The sequence below is a fragment of the Penaeus monodon genome, chromosome 13 (assembly GCF_015228065.2).
Source record: "Penaeus monodon isolate SGIC_2016 chromosome 13, NSTDA_Pmon_1, whole genome shotgun sequence".
NCBI lineage: Eukaryota > Metazoa > Arthropoda > Malacostraca > Decapoda > Penaeidae > Penaeus > Penaeus monodon.
Genome location: NC_051398.1, coordinates 4,542,382 through 4,559,881, shown reverse-complemented (window position 1 = coordinate 4,559,881; position 17,500 = coordinate 4,542,382). Strand labels below are relative to the sequence as shown.

The 17,500-nt window shown below is 38.0% G+C and overlaps 2 protein-coding genes across 2 annotated transcripts in view; one reads left to right on the top strand and one right to left on the bottom strand.

The window, feature by feature from the left end:
• LOC119580051 (eukaryotic translation initiation factor 5B-like) overlaps positions 1-12,215 on the top strand; it is a 14,044-nt gene extending 1,829 nt beyond the window's left edge. Inside the window, exons 3-18 of the mRNA XM_037927949.1 lie at positions 429-601; positions 827-991; positions 1,266-1,365; positions 1,889-2,047; positions 2,225-2,316; positions 2,664-2,801; positions 2,966-3,127; positions 3,583-3,800; positions 4,155-4,278; positions 4,806-4,973; positions 5,442-5,575; positions 5,796-6,015; positions 6,817-7,044; positions 7,344-7,487; positions 8,836-8,931; positions 9,304-12,215. Of these exons, the coding sequence (XP_037783877.1) occupies positions 503-601; positions 827-991; positions 1,266-1,365; positions 1,889-2,047; positions 2,225-2,316; positions 2,664-2,801; positions 2,966-3,127; positions 3,583-3,800; positions 4,155-4,278; positions 4,806-4,973; positions 5,442-5,575; positions 5,796-6,015; positions 6,817-7,044; positions 7,344-7,487; positions 8,836-8,931; positions 9,304-9,573 (2,517 nt within the window). The 5' untranslated portion in view covers positions 429-502 and the 3' untranslated portion in view covers positions 9,574-12,215. The remainder of the gene's footprint in view (positions 1-428; positions 602-826; positions 992-1,265; positions 1,366-1,888; positions 2,048-2,224; positions 2,317-2,663; positions 2,802-2,965; positions 3,128-3,582; positions 3,801-4,154; positions 4,279-4,805; positions 4,974-5,441; positions 5,576-5,795; positions 6,016-6,816; positions 7,045-7,343; positions 7,488-8,835; positions 8,932-9,303) is intronic.
• A 671-nt stretch (positions 12,216-12,886) lies between these two features.
• Positions 12,887-17,500, bottom strand: part of LOC119580052 (chymotrypsin B-like) — a 19,735-nt gene continuing 15,121 nt past the window's right edge. Inside the window, exons 5-10 of the mRNA XM_037927950.1 lie at positions 16,996-17,070; positions 15,892-16,081; positions 15,130-15,262; positions 14,201-14,342; positions 13,679-13,833; positions 12,887-13,477 (exon numbers count right to left, since the gene is read on the bottom strand). Of these exons, the coding sequence (XP_037783878.1) occupies positions 13,310-13,477; positions 13,679-13,833; positions 14,201-14,342; positions 15,130-15,262; positions 15,892-16,081; positions 16,996-17,070 (863 nt within the window). The 3' untranslated portion in view covers positions 12,887-13,309. The remainder of the gene's footprint in view (positions 13,478-13,678; positions 13,834-14,200; positions 14,343-15,129; positions 15,263-15,891; positions 16,082-16,995; positions 17,071-17,500) is intronic.

Genomic DNA, 17,500 nt, shown 5'->3' with positions numbered 1-17,500 from the left:
TTATGATTGGTTTATAGATTGATAAATGGGTTAATGAAAGGGGCATTTCTATTCCTTTGTAGGAAGGTTGTGTGGAAAAGAAATACAGGAGTTCCTCATATTCTTCATTAATATGGACAGAAAAATACAACAAATAATGATTCAGTCAGTGCATACTATCCCATAAGAATACATTATGTATCTTAGACTGGGATCTTAATATTCAGTGGGTTGCTCAAGCATATAATTTATAAGTATGTTATTGTCATGATACTCCTCCTATCTTCTCCCCCCTCCCTCTTCCTCCTATCTTCTCCCCCTCCCTCTTCCTCCTATCTTCTCCCCCCTCCCTCTTCCTCCTATCTTCCCCCCCCTCCCTCTTCCTCCTATCTTCCTATTTTCACGTACCCTCACCACCTAACCTCCCTGCCATCTCTCTCCCCCATCAGCTAAGAAGAAGAAGAAGGGAGAGCCAGAGAAAGAGGAGGAAACAAAATCCAAGAAGGGTAAGCCAAGTGCCAAGATGTTGGCCGCCATGAAGGAAGCGCTGGCCAAGAGGAAGGAGGAAGAAGAGAGACTCCAGAGAGAAGAGGAGGAGAAACAGAGACTAGAGGAGGAAAGAGTAAGTGGGTTGCCTCTGGGCCCTTCTTTCTGTACAAATTTAAGAGTGAGTTTTTGGCGAATCTAGAATAGAATTCTGACCTTAGTTTTGTTACACCTACAGCAAGACGTACAAACCATCATTTCATTAGATATTAAATGTAATTGTTCAGCAGGTACTATAAAAAAAAAAAAAAAAAATAATCACACCTTTCTACCTCCCTGCCCTCCCCCCTTTCCCTTACAGCTCAGACAGATTGAAGAAGCAAAGCGTCTCGAACAGGAGAAGAAGGAGAGGAAGAGGCAGAAGGAGAAGGAAAGAAAAGAGAGGCTGCGGCAAGAAGGACGCCTGCTCACAGCCAAGCAGAAGCAGGACCAACGCAGAGCGCAGGAGATGTTGGAACACCTCAAGGTAGGGTTGGCAGGAAGCATCCTAGGGTGTGTGTATTTGCTTTTATTCCCTTGTTTCTCGTTTCTTTCTTTTTGTTAGGTTCATTTTCTTCTCAATTCTCTTCTTTAGATTGGTGTTAATATTATTATTGTAATTAATAATGAAATATTTATATCCCAGTTGACTGTTTATTGCCTTCTTGTATTGTTTGACAAGTTGCATCAGGGTCAAATTTATTTTTTATTTTTTTTTTCTTCATTTTTGTTTCTTTTTTTTTTTTTTCTTTTTTTCTTAGGCCCAGGGAATCAAGTTGCCGGAGCAGGGAGAGAAGCGAGCCCGGCCGGGGTCAAAGGTCAAGCCAAAGAAGCCCAAGAAGGAGGAGAAGCAGGAGGAAGGTCAGCTAGAGTTTATTCTTGATTGTCTTCATTTTTATTTCCTTTTTCTCTTTCTCCTCTTTTTTTTTTTTTTTCTTCTTCTTCTTCTTCTTCTTCTTCTTCTTCTTCTTCTTCATTTCCTTTTTACTTCTTTCTCTATTCTTTTTCTGCATTTTTTTTTTTTTTTTTTTTTTTTTTTTGTCTCCATCTTCTTGAAGTAAGTGAAGATTTCCCCTGCTATCAGAACCTGGTAAAAGCTTTTATCCAATGCAAAGGATTCATGCACACTCATAAGGACAGAGCACAGCCCAAGTTCCTCTTCCTGTTTTGGCCGTATTGAGGAAAATTTCTGGCATATTAAACCATGAACCTCCTAGGTTCTTCGTTGCCAATGACATTCTAGTACTACACACACATAATAAACATACAGGCACTTGCCCAAAAGACAACGTCCGTTTTAATGATTATTGACTGTGTTTTTTCCCATTACTTTCCAAACTTTATTTCTGTCGCTCACTGCCTCCTTGTCCTTTCCCTCCCCCAGAAAAAACCGAGGCAAAGGAGGAGAAGATGGAGGCGGAGGAGCCTAAGGTAGAGGCTAAGGAGGGAGAAGAAGTCAAGGATTCTTGGGAAAATGACGATGAGGAGGAGGATGTCAAGGACGATTGGGATGAGATCAGTGATGACGAGGAAGAGGATGAAGGTAAGGATGGGGTTGAGGGTCAAGAATAATTATGCCCCCCCCCCTTTCATGTCAGCTTTTCTATCATTATTATTTTTCATTTTAGTACTGACTGTTACTCTGTTTAAAGTGCAGTTTTCCTATTTTTATCTGAGTTTGCCCTGAAGGTTTTCCATATCTATTCTCCGTCTCCTCCAGACACATCGGAAGCCACAAAGGCCTCGCAAGATACAGACACCAAGAAGAGCAGTGAGAAAGGAGATGAAGATGAAGAGGAGGAGGATAATGAGGTAATTAGCAGTATAGTGTTTTCACAAATTTGTAACATAAGGCTTTTGTAAATTTTGTCAAGAGGAGAATATTGTCAATAAAGGGTCTGCTTAAATTTGCTTCATAAGGCTTTTGTAAATACCATTTATAACTCTTTAAAGTTTTGGTGGTATACTTATTAATATTTGTTACTTTTCATTATTGCTGGAATGATTACAGCCGACTGGTACATGTAATACGTCAACTTAAGTATCTCCTCGTTAAATGGTCTATTTACCCGAATATAGCAATATCCAGATATCTGAGTACAGCAGCTGTCCATTCCCTCTTTTATGTTTGTCTCATGTCGTGTCTTCTCTTTTCCCAGGACTCGGAAAGCGAAGAGTCGGAGGAGGAGCACCAGACGGAGGCGGAGAAGCGAAAGGCGAGAGCTGTGGCCAGAATAGCGAAGCGGAGGGTTGAAAGCGAGAAGAAGTTGGACCCGGCCAATCTCAGGGCTCCTGTGGTGAGCTGTGGCATTGTTCTGTGAATGATGATGTGTGTATGTCTGTGTGTGAAGGATAGATGTTTTTTAAATGTTTGTTTTGTTTTTGCCTTCAGGTATTATTAAATGTATAAATGTAATGTAGTGTAATCACCTTTTGTTTTCCCTCTACCCCTGTCCCCCAGGTATGTGTCCTTGGCCACGTCGATCACGGAAAGACCAAGATTCTGGACAAGTTCAGAAGGACGAACGTGCAGGAGGGTGAGGTGGGCGGCATCACACAGCAGATCGGAGCCACTAATGTACCCATAGACGCCATTCAGAGGCAGACGCATATGATCAAGGATGTAAGTAGGATTTTTCCATTAATGTTTTTATTTTTTATTTATTATATATATGTATATGCATATATGTATATGTATATATGTATATGTATATATCTATATATATGTATATATATGTATATATATGTATATATGTATATATATGTATATGTATGTATATTATGTATGTATGTATGTATGTATGTATGTATGTATGTATGTATGTATATATGTATATATGTATATATGTATATATGTATATATATATATATATATATTAGGGGTGGGGGTCATCTTGTGTGGATGGTGTACCTCTATAGACTAATTGAAAAAATGGTTCATAGTTCCATAGTCCTCATAGTTAATTGTTAATCCATAAGTGAATTATCACTTCACTGCTTTATCAAAGTTGAGAATTTAACAAGCATCCACAACACAATATTTATGCTTTATTTCCCATTTCCTCTTCCTCCTTTCAGTTCAATTTGGATACGATCAAGTTCCCCGGCTTGCTGATTATCGATACCCCAGGTCACGAGTCGTTCAGCAACCTCCGCTCGCGTGGCTCCTCCCTCTGCGACATTGCCGTCCTGGTGGTGGACATCACGCAGGGCCTCGAGCCGCAGACGATAGAGTCCATCAACTTGCTCAAGAAGAAAAAGACGCCCTTCGTTGTAGCACTCAACAAGGTGGACAGGTGAGGATGCTGCTATTGGTAGTTGGCTGGCCTTGTTTGGGTTTTTTTGCCCTGTTTCCCCTTCCTTTGCATCCCCTTGTGTTCCTTGTGTTAGGATCACCCTTGCCTGTCCACATTTTATAGATCTGCAAGACCAACCTCCCACAGATCTCAGTGCTAGGTTATCAGAAGTCAGGATGGTTCATGTCAGTAGTGTGGCAATAAGAGAAGGGGAGGGAAAGTGATGATGGGGAGAAGAAAAAGCTTGTGAGAAAAGAGTAGTTTAGTTATAGGAAAGTGCTGGTATGCGGACCATCCGTACTCCCCTTGTAATCTTCTGATCTGATGATACTTTCTCCCCCGTCCCCCTTCCAGAGTGTTTGAGTGGGACTCCCACCCGTCAAAAGACATCCGCGAAATTATAAAGTCCCAGAGCAACGCCTCCAAAAACGACTTTGACCGCAGAACCCAAGAGATCATTCAAGCACTCAACATTCAGGTGGGTTCTGATGAATTTTGTTTTTTGTTGCCTTTTTATCTCTGTATGTCTCAAGTTTGATGAAATGGTTAGTATGCTTTTCTGTACTTATGTTTAGGGGTTTTGTTTATATTGCTCATGCCGTAGTAAATGTGTGTAAGTTCAGGTTAGATTTGAGTTTACATTGTTAATGTTAATCTATAGAAGTAACAGAATCATGAAATATAAATAATGTAACATATAATATATATAAGATATTTCTCTACTGTCATTCACAAAGTTATATAACTTTGCATGTTTAGCTAGGGGCCTGGCAGCCAGATGGAAACTGCTCACATGCACAGGCATGCTAAGTATGCCTGTGCACATCTCTTATTACCACAAATAAATATGAGGATACACTCTGATTGTTGTGTATTGCTGCTGCTGCTTGTGCAAGAGGATTGAATGAATGATTTATTGATTTTTTATAACTTTTATCATTATTATTATTATTGCCATTTTTTTTTTATCATTATAATTACTACTCTTGCCTTCTCTTCTTGCAGGGCTTAAATGCAGCCCTCTTCTGGGAGAATCCTGATCCCCGCTCATACGTGTCCCTCGTCCCAACCAGTGCCATCTCAGGCGACGGAATGGGCAACCTCATCGCCATGGTGTGCAACCTGTGCCAGAAGCGACTCAGTAAGAGGCTGATGTTCACCGAGGAGTTGCAGGTGGGTGGGTCGTGCGGCTTGTGTTGCGATCTCTATCTATATGGCTATCATCATCATCTTTTTTTTTTTTCATTTGCTCCATATTTATTTACATAATTGGAATGAATGAAATTATCCAGTGCAATATGCATTGTCGTTTAATGTACCAGGTCAGTGGAGTTCATCCCAGCCATATTTTGTAATAGATTGCCACATGTGCAAAACCTATTGAAATTAAAAGATACACACAGTGAACCATATTCATGTTGACAAATGTATAAAAGGTATGAATGAGAATGAATATCTTCACCATACAAGAGATGTATATGACCAGTTTAATTTTTTAATAATTTAGTAATTATTTTTAATCTCTTGTAATGTGAAGATTTTTGTTCTCATTCATACCTTTTATGCAAGATACACACAGCACTAACAGAGCAGACTCATTCATGTCATTGATTTCACTGCATGCCCTCCTTCTGCTTGCAGTGTACCGTCCTGGAAGTCAAGACGATTCAGGGTCACGGGACGACCATAGATGTCATCTTAATCAATGGTAGACTTAGAGAAGGAGACACAATTATCTTAGCGGGTACTGAAGGCCCTATTGTCACTCAGATACGGTAAGAGAGTGAGGAAAAAGTACCTTTCATCTTTTATTGTTTGTTATTGTGATGTGATTTCCGTTATTTGACATTTTTTTTACTTCCTTTGTCTGGAAGAGTTTTTCCTTTCCAACTTGAATCTACAAGTTGGTAAGAGACCCATTTCATTCCTTTTTTCATCTTTTTTTTTTATATACATAACGTCACGGATCTGTACGACACAAGTCTCCTCCCACAGATCTCTCCTCCTCCCCAAACCCCTCAAGGAGATCCGAGTCAAAGGGCAGTACGATGAATTCAAGGAGGTGAAAGCTGCTCAGGGAGTCAAGATTGCTGCTAGGGAGCTTGAGAAAGCCATTGCAGGCCTTAACCTGCAGGTGTCATATCACGAGGATGAGGTCGACCTGTTGAAAGAAGAGGTCGACAAGGAGTTCAAGGCAGCTATGAGGTCAATTAAGGTGAGCGAATTTGAGGAGCAAAGATTAGTTACTCCTTTGTTTTTCTCTCTTTCTCTCTTTTCATCCTCTTTCCCTTCTATTGCCTTCTCATTCTTCACTGTCTCCTCCATTCTCTTGTCCTACAACCTCGTCCTCATTCTCTGAGTGGAGGTGCAATCAGACTGTAAAGTACGAAGCACTATAATGAGAAGCCTGTTTAATGGGACATCAGTGCTACATCTGATTTTTCATAGCCTTGGTTTTCCTCTTCATTTGCATTTACTCTTATGACTTTTTATTTTTCATGTTTTTTTGTTTTTTTTCTTTCTTTCTTTTTCTATCTTTCTTTCTTTCTTTTAATCTGTCTCATTTTTTTTTCTCCCTGTTGTTAAAAGACTACACAAAATATTTATTATTATTATTATTATTATTATTGTTATTTTATTGTTATTCTTATTGTGATTAATATAGTTATTCTAATTATTATTATTATTATTATTATAATAATGTTTATTATTATTATTACAATTATTATAATTATAATAATTATTATAATTATTATTATTATAATTATTATGATTATTATCATCAGTCATCATCGTAATTACTTATTTTATTACTTTTTTTTTTTTTTTTGAATATTATTATTATTATTATTATAATTATTATTATAATAATTATTATTATTATTATTACCATTACTGTTACTATTACTATTACTGTTACTGTTACTGTGGTTATAATTATTAACAGTAGCAGTAGGTTTTATGTATGTATCCTGTTTCCTTGACCAATTCCTTGGCCCAACCATGAACCTCACAGGTGAAGGAGCGTGGAGTGTACGTCCAGGCTTCAACCCTGGGTGCCTTGGAGGCTCTGCTAGAGTTCTTCAAGACCAACAATGTGCCTTATTCGGGGATCCGTGTGGGTCCTGTGGTAAAGAGGGACGTGATGCGAGCAGCTGCCATGCTGGAGCACGACCCCATGTATGCTGTCATCCTGGCCTTTGACGTCAAAGTGGAAAAGGATGCGCAGGAGCTGGCCGACAAGGTAGGGAAATGGGACGAGATTTTTGTTTCGATGTATAAGGTGTCTGGTGTGTACCTGTTTACTTTATACCAGCTACCCTCTTGTTTTTATTTTGGATACTTGTTTGATTACAAAATCACTATTATGTTGATAAAAGCTTTACTTTTTTACTGATAGATATATTTAGTTTGGAAATAAATATTGAGTTTGTATTTTCAATTTCCTTAATTTTTTAATAACTATGTATTTATTAGTTATTAGTTTTATTTAACAGTGTACATCACTTTCATTCATTGCTCTCTTCTTGGTCCGCCTTCCAGGAAGGAGTGAAGATCTTCTTTGAGGAGACTATATACCACCTGGGTGATCGTTACGTTGAATACCTCAAGGACTACAAGAAGAAGAAGCAGGATGAGTTTAAGCATGTGGCTGTCTTCCCCTCACGGCTAAAGATTATCCCCACGGTGAGTTGGTTTCGGAGAGACACCGAACTTCTCTCTAGGAAGTGGGTTGCATAGAATGTGGTGTCTGATTTGGAGTCGAATGTTTTTGCCTTGTCTTTTTTCAGTATATTTTTGCTGTTGTATTAAGGTTTGCTTTTTAAGTTGCATTCAATGATTTGTTATGATTTGTTATTAGGTTTTTAAAGTTTTTGTTAATCATTTACAAGTTTTTTTGTTTTTATTTTATCTTACTGCATTTTTATTTCAAGGTCTGAGAATCCTTTATTTGATTTAGGCTAACTTGATTAGATTTAACCCCAAGGCTGTGTTTACACTAAGCAAGGTGAGGTATAACAAATTGGCATGAGGCAAGTTATGCGAGTCATGAGGAGAGGTGAGTCAAATCAGCACATAGTGACCCCACTGATTTCATCAAGAGTGGATCCATTTTATCTCACTAAAGTATTTGCATCATCATGGATTCGTTGTTGAAGATGTAAAACACGAGTATGGGTTCATGAATTGAACATCAAGAGGCCAGATTTTGGAAACTTCAGTCCTTTATTCCCTGACCTTCTAAACCATCAAAAAAAAATGTATAATTTTTTTAGGATGACAAGTGAAAATTTGAATAAGCTGGTAGAGTAACTGGATCTTCCATAAAGAAAATTAATACAAACTAAAGGTATACAATAGGCCATTTTTTAAAGGTAAGAAGCATGGCTGCTCCACTCCAACCAAGGCAAAAATAGGTCCAGCAACTTTTTTGCCTCGGTCCAAAAAAAAACGCATTGGCTCACCTGAATCCGATTTGTCTGGTGTAAGCACTCTTTTCAGAGTTCCATAGATATCAATGCTAAATTAAGGTGGCGAATCATGATTCTTGATTTCCTTTATTTTGCCTCACCATCATTTGTTTAGTGGATACACACTCTGAGAGGAATGTGATCAACAGTGGTCCATCACCAGGTTTTATTTGTAGAGTACTATATGTGATGACTGTGCGTAAGCTGTCGAAAACTGGGGCTGTTTTTCCACCTCTGAGAGTAACTACTCATATTTTTTGTTCAGCCACATCAAAATGCGACTGATTAATGCAGTCTTTATTTTCACATTTCAGGGGTCCCTGTTTCAGATTTGTTATAGCACTGTGCAGTATTTCTGTGACACATAGTTGAATATACATTTTTTGTGTGTAGATTTAAACTTCTGAAACATCAAAAAAGGACATTTACTGTAGTGTGTTCAGTAGATATAATTAGATTTGGTTTATATTTTTAATTTCATTTAGCTTCCAGTGAATTATTAGAATCAACTGAAGCATGCTTATTTTGAATCTTCTCGATTATAACTGATGATTCTTCCACAGGCTATATTTAACAAGCGTGACCCCATAGTGCTTGGTGTAACAGTTGAGGCTGGAGTTTTAAGAACGGGGACGCCCTTGTGTGTGCCAAGTAAAGAGGTAAGATACTTGGGTCTTTGTTGGCTACTTAGTGAAAACATTAATGGCATTGGCTTGTGTATGATAAGCATCATTTTTGTGTTTGTTGATTTGTCAATTTAGTAAACAGAATGGTTATTTAGAAAGTTGAATTCTAGAGAAAGGTCTTCCTCTTCTTAATTCACATATTTGTGAGACATTCTTTCTCTTTGGGTTGATTTTACCAAAAGATAACTTGCCCCTTTCGAAGCAGCCTTTTACCATAAAGCTGTGAAACTGAAAAACTGTCTTCCTCTTCAGAATTTTTTTATAGAGTTACTGCAAGGAATAGAAAAGCAGATTTACCTTCCAGAATTCTTTTAATAAAACTACTGTCCTCCTCTTCCCTGCCAGTTTGTGGAGATAGGAATGGTGACTTCAATGGAGTACGACCACAAGAACGTAGACCTGGCCAAGAAGGGAGTCGACGTGTGCATCAAGATAGAGCCTCTTCCCGGCCACACCCCCAAGCTGTTTGGCCGCCACTTTGATCATGAGGACATGCTTGTTAGCAAGATCTCGCGCGAGTCGATTAATGCGTGCAAGGACTACTTTAGGGATGATCTTAGTAAAACAGACTGGAAACTTATGGCAGAACTGAAAAAAGAGTTCCAGATTTTATAAGGGGCTGTGACTAGCCTTGTTTTTTAGCCACGATAATCAGATATTTATGAAATTTAGATTTTTCGTTTTTTCTTTTTTTTCTCTCTCTTTTTTTTTTTTCTTTTTTTTATCTGATGATTATTTTCTTTTCTATTTTAATGATTTTGTAAGAACTAGAATGTGTAAATTATATAAAAAGAAATGTCAGAAAAAAAAATGAAAATGAAAAAAAGTAAAAAGAAACAGACTGCTACAGAACACCCAAAACTATATACTCCGCTAAAAGTCGCTCGCTATAACCAGTGTGCATTGTCAGTGTGACTCAGTTGTGCTTCTTGAGATCGTGCAAGACCAATGTTCATGCCAGGAATGAGAAGAGGTGGGGAGATGCGCTCAAACCCATGACTGAGCTAGAATTCACAGGCAGAAGGAAGACGTGCATGGTCGTCGTACATCCAGGCAGAAGTGCAAAATGCTGTCTTGTCTTTGTGTTAAAAACTTGGCCATTTTATTGGTGGTTGACTGTTTTTTACTGATGGTTTCTCCGAGCCGAGGAATGTGCTCCGGAGTTGTCATAAGTACTCCAGTGATATAAGTATTATATGGACTGCATGTTTTATGGGTATAATTCTCGAAAGGAACATAATCAACGGTCGCGAAAATGAACGGATATATTTTAGAAGATGGGAATATTTCTGATACCCTCTATACCATACAGATGAAATATTTATACTTAGTGCAGTAATCAGTTGCTTACGAGTTGTTAAGGCTTTATCTTAAAGGCATGAATTATTCAAATATGGCTGTGGATTAATTTTTTGGTTTTTGGTTACCCAGTGTATATGTATATTTTTATCCTTTTTTTATATGCCATTTTAAGGGGTGGGGGGGAGCAGGGGAGGGTAGTTCCAAGTTTTACATTAATGAGATAATCATTTTGAATTGCAGATGATCTCTCTGGCTCTTTCTGTTTTATTCTTTTTTTGGTCTTTGTCTGTCTGTTTCAGTAAGATGGGCTCATTTCTTGTATTGAGTTGGAAATATCTGTGATTTAAGATTTTGAGTTGGGAAAAGGATTCACCTCGCGATGACGTTACTTCTTGTGCAAAGTTGCAGACACGTATTTTTTCTTTCCCTACCAAATTCCTCGGATGCTCATATATATAACACAAGGTCATTTTGTACAGCTCCACCTTGTTCAATAAAATGTGACTAATTTCTAGGTTCCTGTGTATTCAGAATCCTGTGATGCTTTTTAACGCTTCTATATGTTGGCTTTGTGTGAAGAAGATTCCCGTGTCTTTGTTTAACACATATTTGCCTGCTCACTATTTCTCTCTTTCTCACTGATGCTTACTCTATTATTTTCTTGCTTACTTTCATTCATTTTTTCTCTTTCTGATTCTCTCTCCCTTTTTCTTTCTCTCCTTTTTTCTCTTTCTCCCGTTTTATCGTTCTCCTTTTTTCTATCTATCTCTCTCCCTTTTTTTTTTTACTTTCTCTTTGTGTATCTTCTCATTCTCTTTTTCTTTGTGTCATTTCTCTCTGGCTCTTTCTCTCATGGTTGTGTATTTGCTTACACATGAAGTCATACATGTGCTGTGTGTATGTACCCAAAGCTGGCTGTGTCTCCGTGTGTGCATATTTTACACAAGTAAGTCAAATTTTTGAAATTAATGTTTTTAGTTTTCTGTGAAACATTGTAAAGTTTGGACTATTCTTTTTTTTTTCTTCTTCTTTGGGGGAAATCTCCGGTGATAGAGAAAACGGGAAATTGAAATGGACGAACAATATCGATTTGGTAAGTTTTAAATGATGCCAGGGTGTTGTTTTGTTAAGAATCCTGCTCTCCGTTTACAAGGTTGAAATGATAATGAATTTTCTCTTGACCTTGACCTCAACTTTTTCTTTTTTCTTTTCCCTGCCTTTTTGGAATCTGTTCTCTGAGAGAAAAAAACGAAAACCATAGAATAAATATATTTTCTAAGGATAATGATTGAGATAGTCATGAAGGAAAGTGATTATTCTGGATCTTTATTTTATCATTTCAATCTGTGCAGAGTCTATGTTCATTTTCCAAACCGTTTACAAACTAATACTCCAGCTGTTGTGTTCACAGGCTAAGCTTTTGAAAGACTGTGTGGCCAGTGCTACAGGCTTTTATCTCTTCATGTTTTTACTCTTGTATATGACTGTAACAAATAGTGAAAAAGAAAAAGAAAAAAAAAACTGTACAGTATCCAGTTGTTTATACAAACAATCATTTGTATGTTGTTTACATAGGGAAATTAAAGAGAGGCTTCCAGATTTTATTTAACACATATATTGCTGTATAAATAGGGAATATACATGGCATGTTCATCGCACTTGAAATTTAAAAGTCACTTTTATTTATAGTTTTTATCTGGCCTTGTCAGTGACTCATGAAAGACAGAAGTTTTTTTCATTCCCCCTTTTCTTTTATTGTATATTCATATCAATATTTTTTTTTTTCTTTCAAAGCCGTGAAAACCAACCCACAAAAAAGTCCTGATTCATTTCCTGTGCTGAAGACTCAATAATTTTTTGAGAATTTTTTTCTGATCTTTGGAAGCATTATTAGTCTCACTGGTGTAATGTATGCTAAATGATTTTGTCCGAAATAAAAGGGAGAAGGAATCGGCTCTTCTTTTTCATTCTCCGTTCGCTGTTTATCACGAGGCTTTCTCCGCACCCTCTCACAATGTTCGTTACTTCTATTATTTTTATTTTTTTTGTATTTTTCTGCTTGAATTCATCAATTTTATTTGAACGAGGCTTAGATTTTTCACTATAATTCTGAAATAAGGTTGTGTTGGAGATCAGATTTATGACAGGTTCTGCAAGGCTTAAATCCCTGAAATGCAACAAAGCTGGCAGTTTTCGCAGTTAGAAATCTGTAAGTGCATGTAAATACCCTTCCACATGAGAGTTTTGAATTGACATGTTAAACCGAGGTTGACAGATTTTTGTGTACACACTATATATCCAGCAAGTATCTGGTAAATCACCTGAAAAAGTTTATCCTGGAAAAATGATCATCGCATAACAAGTGAAACATGGCGCGCAGCCCCCGAGAGTTTCCACCCATTTCCATTTCACACTGACCGGTGGTCACTTAGCCGGACACAAACACAGGCATAAACAGACAAGTGCATACATAAGAGAATAGCATTCTTTTGATCCCTGTTTACGATTATTATGCATAATGAGTAAAAAGTAAGAATTTAATGACAAAAAGAAAGAGTTACTGCATGCCTCCATAGACTGCAAGTGAATCTCAGTTAATAGGATGTTGGATGCTGCAAACGCAAGATGAATGCGGATATCTTTATTACATAGAATTTGAAATACAGTAAATTTCGAGTTGCAAAAGCTTGAAAAAAGTACTAATCTGAAAACGGAACTACATTTTATTACGAATTCTCGATTTCGTTGGATAGTTGCATTATCAGTTAAAATATATATGGGTATGTAAGTGTATATATATATAATGTTCCAATTTCTGAGCTAAAGTCATTCCTCACACAACGAAACAAGATCGGCTGACCAACGAAGCACCGCAGTATGAACTGACTTAACAAAGTACCCCGTTATAAGCTCTCTTACGGGAAACACTGTCTTTATGAACTGACTAACAGAAATTCCCCATCTTGAACAGGAATCACCCCCCCTTTTCGAACAGAGGGCACCCCCGTTAGAAGCCGACCAGCGCAGAGCATCCCGCCGTCCCGAATGCCTAACAGAAGGCACCGCCGACGGATTCAAGCATCCAGTCTAAATAGTTGGCGACGTTGGTGTGCACCCCGGGGGCGGTGGGGTCGGCGCAGCCGTTGCCGAAGCTGACGACGCCGATCAGGACCCACACGTCGCCGGCCCGAGTTATGACAGGACCCCCGCTGTCGCCCTGGAGGAATTTATCAATTAATCAGATATTTAATTTAGTTGTATTCCGTCTGTTACAATGGTTATTCAATGGTGTTTCGTTTTGCTTTTAAAATAGCATCCAAAGCCAGGAGCAATAACCCAAAAGTTCCCAAAGCCTACGAACTTACACTGCAGGCATCGCTGTTCCCGTATTAAACCAAACATCTCTCACGGAACTTACACTGCACGCGTCCTTGCCCGGGGTCAGTGTACAGATCATGTTCTCGTTAACGAACTGCCTCTGTGCTGCGTTCTGGTACAGCGTGATGCACTCTTCGATGTCGATGGTGGTGACTGCCACCTCCCGCAGGAGGTTGCTTGCGGACGATGTGTTGGCTGGCGATTTGAGATTATTCATATATATAATATATATATATATATATATATTATATATATATATATATATATTATATATTATATATTATATAATTATATATATATAATATATATATATATATATATATATATATAATATATATATATATAATAAATATATATATTATATATATAATATATATATATATATATATATATATAATATATATATATATATATATTATATATATATATATATATATATATATATATATAATATATATATATATATATATATATATATATATATATATATATATATGCATATATCTATCTATCTATCTATCTATATATGAGCACCAGCATGAAACAGCCATGGCGGCCTCACCGAAGTCCGTGAGGCCCCAGCCGACGATGACCACCTCCTGGCCCACCGCGAAGTCGGCGCTGGTGCCGAGGCAGATCGGCTGCACTCCGACGCCGAAGTTCAGGAGTCCGCCCAGGTAGATGAGAGCGATGTCGTGTTCTTCCTTGAATAAAAGAAATAAACAGAATGAACAAATATATAAATATGAAGTTAACGGTGACATTGGTGTAAGTAAAAAAAAGAAAAAAAAGTGTATATATACATATATATATATATATATATATATATATATATATATATATATATATATATATAATATATATATATATATATATATATATATATATATATATATATATATATATATATATATATATATATATACATATATATATATGGATAAGAGGGAATGTGTTCGTAGAGAGAGGACATATGTGAGAATGAATGACATTTGGCAAATCTCTCTCAAAATAGGACGAACCCCTATTTATAATATCATATTCTATTTCTCAAAGCAATTCGGATGAGCTTGGGCATTCGGTTCATGAAGCACAATGTAAATGAAGCGTTTCGAGTATTGGATCCGGGTAGAGTGAGGCTTCTTGCTGAGGCTTCATTCAGTGGAAGTTTTTCCTTCTCATGCATATCTTTTCTGCGAGGGTTATCATTACTGTTTTTATTATTAGTGTTTCGTCGTTACTGTCCTTGTTACCCCCTGACTATCATTATTACTGATATTCACCACTATTAGTACAAGTATTATTATTAGTAGAAGTATTATACCCCCTTCTCCACCTCCACCTCCACCTCCTCGCCCCATCCCTCCCCCTCCTCCTCACCCCCCACCCCTCCTCCCTTCCACCCCTCCCTCCTCCCTTCCACCCCTCCCCCCTCCCCCTCCTCCCCCTGCTCCTCATCACGAAGAGAGCACCCCCCTCCCCTCAACTCACAGTGTCGCGCCCGTCCGCCTTGTATTCGGGGTGGATGAACACCTCTTGGCCGAAGATGGACAGCACATCGGTCTCCGTGAGGTCGTCGATGTCATGCTCAGCCAGGAAGACAGTGACGGTGGAGCTCGCCAGGCTGGGATTAGGGATTAGGGGAGGAGCAGGAGGAGGATAATATCAATAAGGATAATATTTGCAATGATAATAATGATAATAATAATAATTATAATAATAATGATGATGATAATGATATTAATGATAAGAAGAACAATAATAATAATGATGATAATAATCATAATGATAGAATAATAATAATGATAATGATAATAAAAACAATAATGATGTTGATAATAATAATGCTAATGGTAATAATGATTATGATAATAATAACAATAATAATAATAATAATAATGATAATAATGATAATGATAATGATAATGATAATACTAATAACAACAACAATGATAATGTTGGCAAAATTACAAAAAGTTCATAAAAACGGTAACAATAAAATGAAAAATAGACAATGATAATCAACAAGATGATCATAAAGTAATAATCACAATAACGATGAAAAAAAAAACGCGATACAGAAACAAAAAACAAAAACGAAAATAAAAAAACAAAACAAAAACAATAATAATGTAATAACCACAATAACGATAAAAAGAGAACGAGATAAAGAAACAACAACAACAACAACAACAAAATGAAAATAAATAATAATACTAAATAAATAAATAAATAAATAAAAAAACTACTCACTCCCTGTCATTGAAGCAATGGGCGGCAGTGACCACGTGATCTCTGTTGATGATGGCGCCCCCGCACGACACGTCCTGCCCTCCCCCGCCCGTGATGGTGATGTAAGCCACCCACGGGTACTCCAGCCGCGACGCCACCTGCCCGCCCACGATACGGGGCACGGTGAGGTTCGCACGCCCGCATTCCTCGGCTGGTAGGTGGAAGGGTGGGCGGGACGGGGAGAGAGGGAGGGGTGGGGGAAGGGATGGGGAGGGGGAGAGAGGGAGGGAGGGAGAGGGAAGGGTGGGAGGAGGGATGGGGGGAGTGGGAGGGAGGGAGAGAGGGAGATGGAGAGGGAAAGGAGGGAGGGAGAGGGAAGAGGTGGGGGAGGGGAAGGAAGGATGGGGGAGAGGGGATAGGGTGGAGGGGACCGGGGTGGAGGGGGCAGGGGCGGGTGGGGGATGAGGGAGGGGGAGATAGGGTTGAGTAAGAGTGAAAAAAGGGAGAAGGAGGGAGATAAAGAGGGCGGGAAGAAGGGATTGAGGAGGAGGGGGAGGAGGAGAAGGATTAACGAAGGAGGGAGGAGAGGAAGGGGAAAGAGAGGGATGGAGGAAGGGGAAGAAGAAGTAAGCGGGTGAAGGGGAAAGGAGGAGAAAGGAGGGATAAAGGGAGGTGGGAGGAGGAGTAGGAGGGAAGGAAAGAGCAGGGAGGAGGGGGGAGAGAGCGGAGGGAAGGGTTAACAGGAGGTTAGTGGAAGAGATAAGGGGGGGGGGGGGAGGGAAAGGGAAGAGATTAGTGTCAATGTCATGTCTTCAATCTTATCTAAGTCTACGTATACAGCTTACCTCATTACATACATACATACATGCATATATATATATATATATATATATATATATATATATATATATATATATATATATATATATATATATATATATATATATATATATACAACACACACACACACACACACACACACACACACACACACACACACACACACACACACACACACACACACACACACACACACACACACACACACACAAACACACACACACACAGCCTATAAACACCCATATACGTATATGCAATTACACTCCTAAACCAAGGAAAACTCACGGCAGAAGAGTCTGTCTCCTGCTAATGTCCCTGTCGTAGTTGCTGTCGTGGTCGTTGATGTGGTCGTGGGTTTGTCTGTTCATCGGAAAGAAAGAAAAAAACAGCATTAATGGACTGCCATTGATCAGCGTAACGACAAAGACATTAAAACAATAACGATATAATCATAGTAGTAATAATAATTGTATTATTACTACTATGCTGTTGATACCATTATTACTGCAATTCATTATTGTACCAAGATAAAAGACAAGCGTATTTCTTATTTTTTCAAAGAATAATAATTTTCATGACATTAAACTCAATAAAAAGCATCACACACAAACACACGCAAATAATATAGCAATACAATATATATTCCAGAACACTGCAACACACACACAGGAGATAAAGATTAAACTCGTTACAAAAAGTATTCTGGAAGAAATTTTATCATTATACGAGAATTATATAATCATCATTATATTCACAACGACATAAATGGGTAATGATACAAGCGTTTATT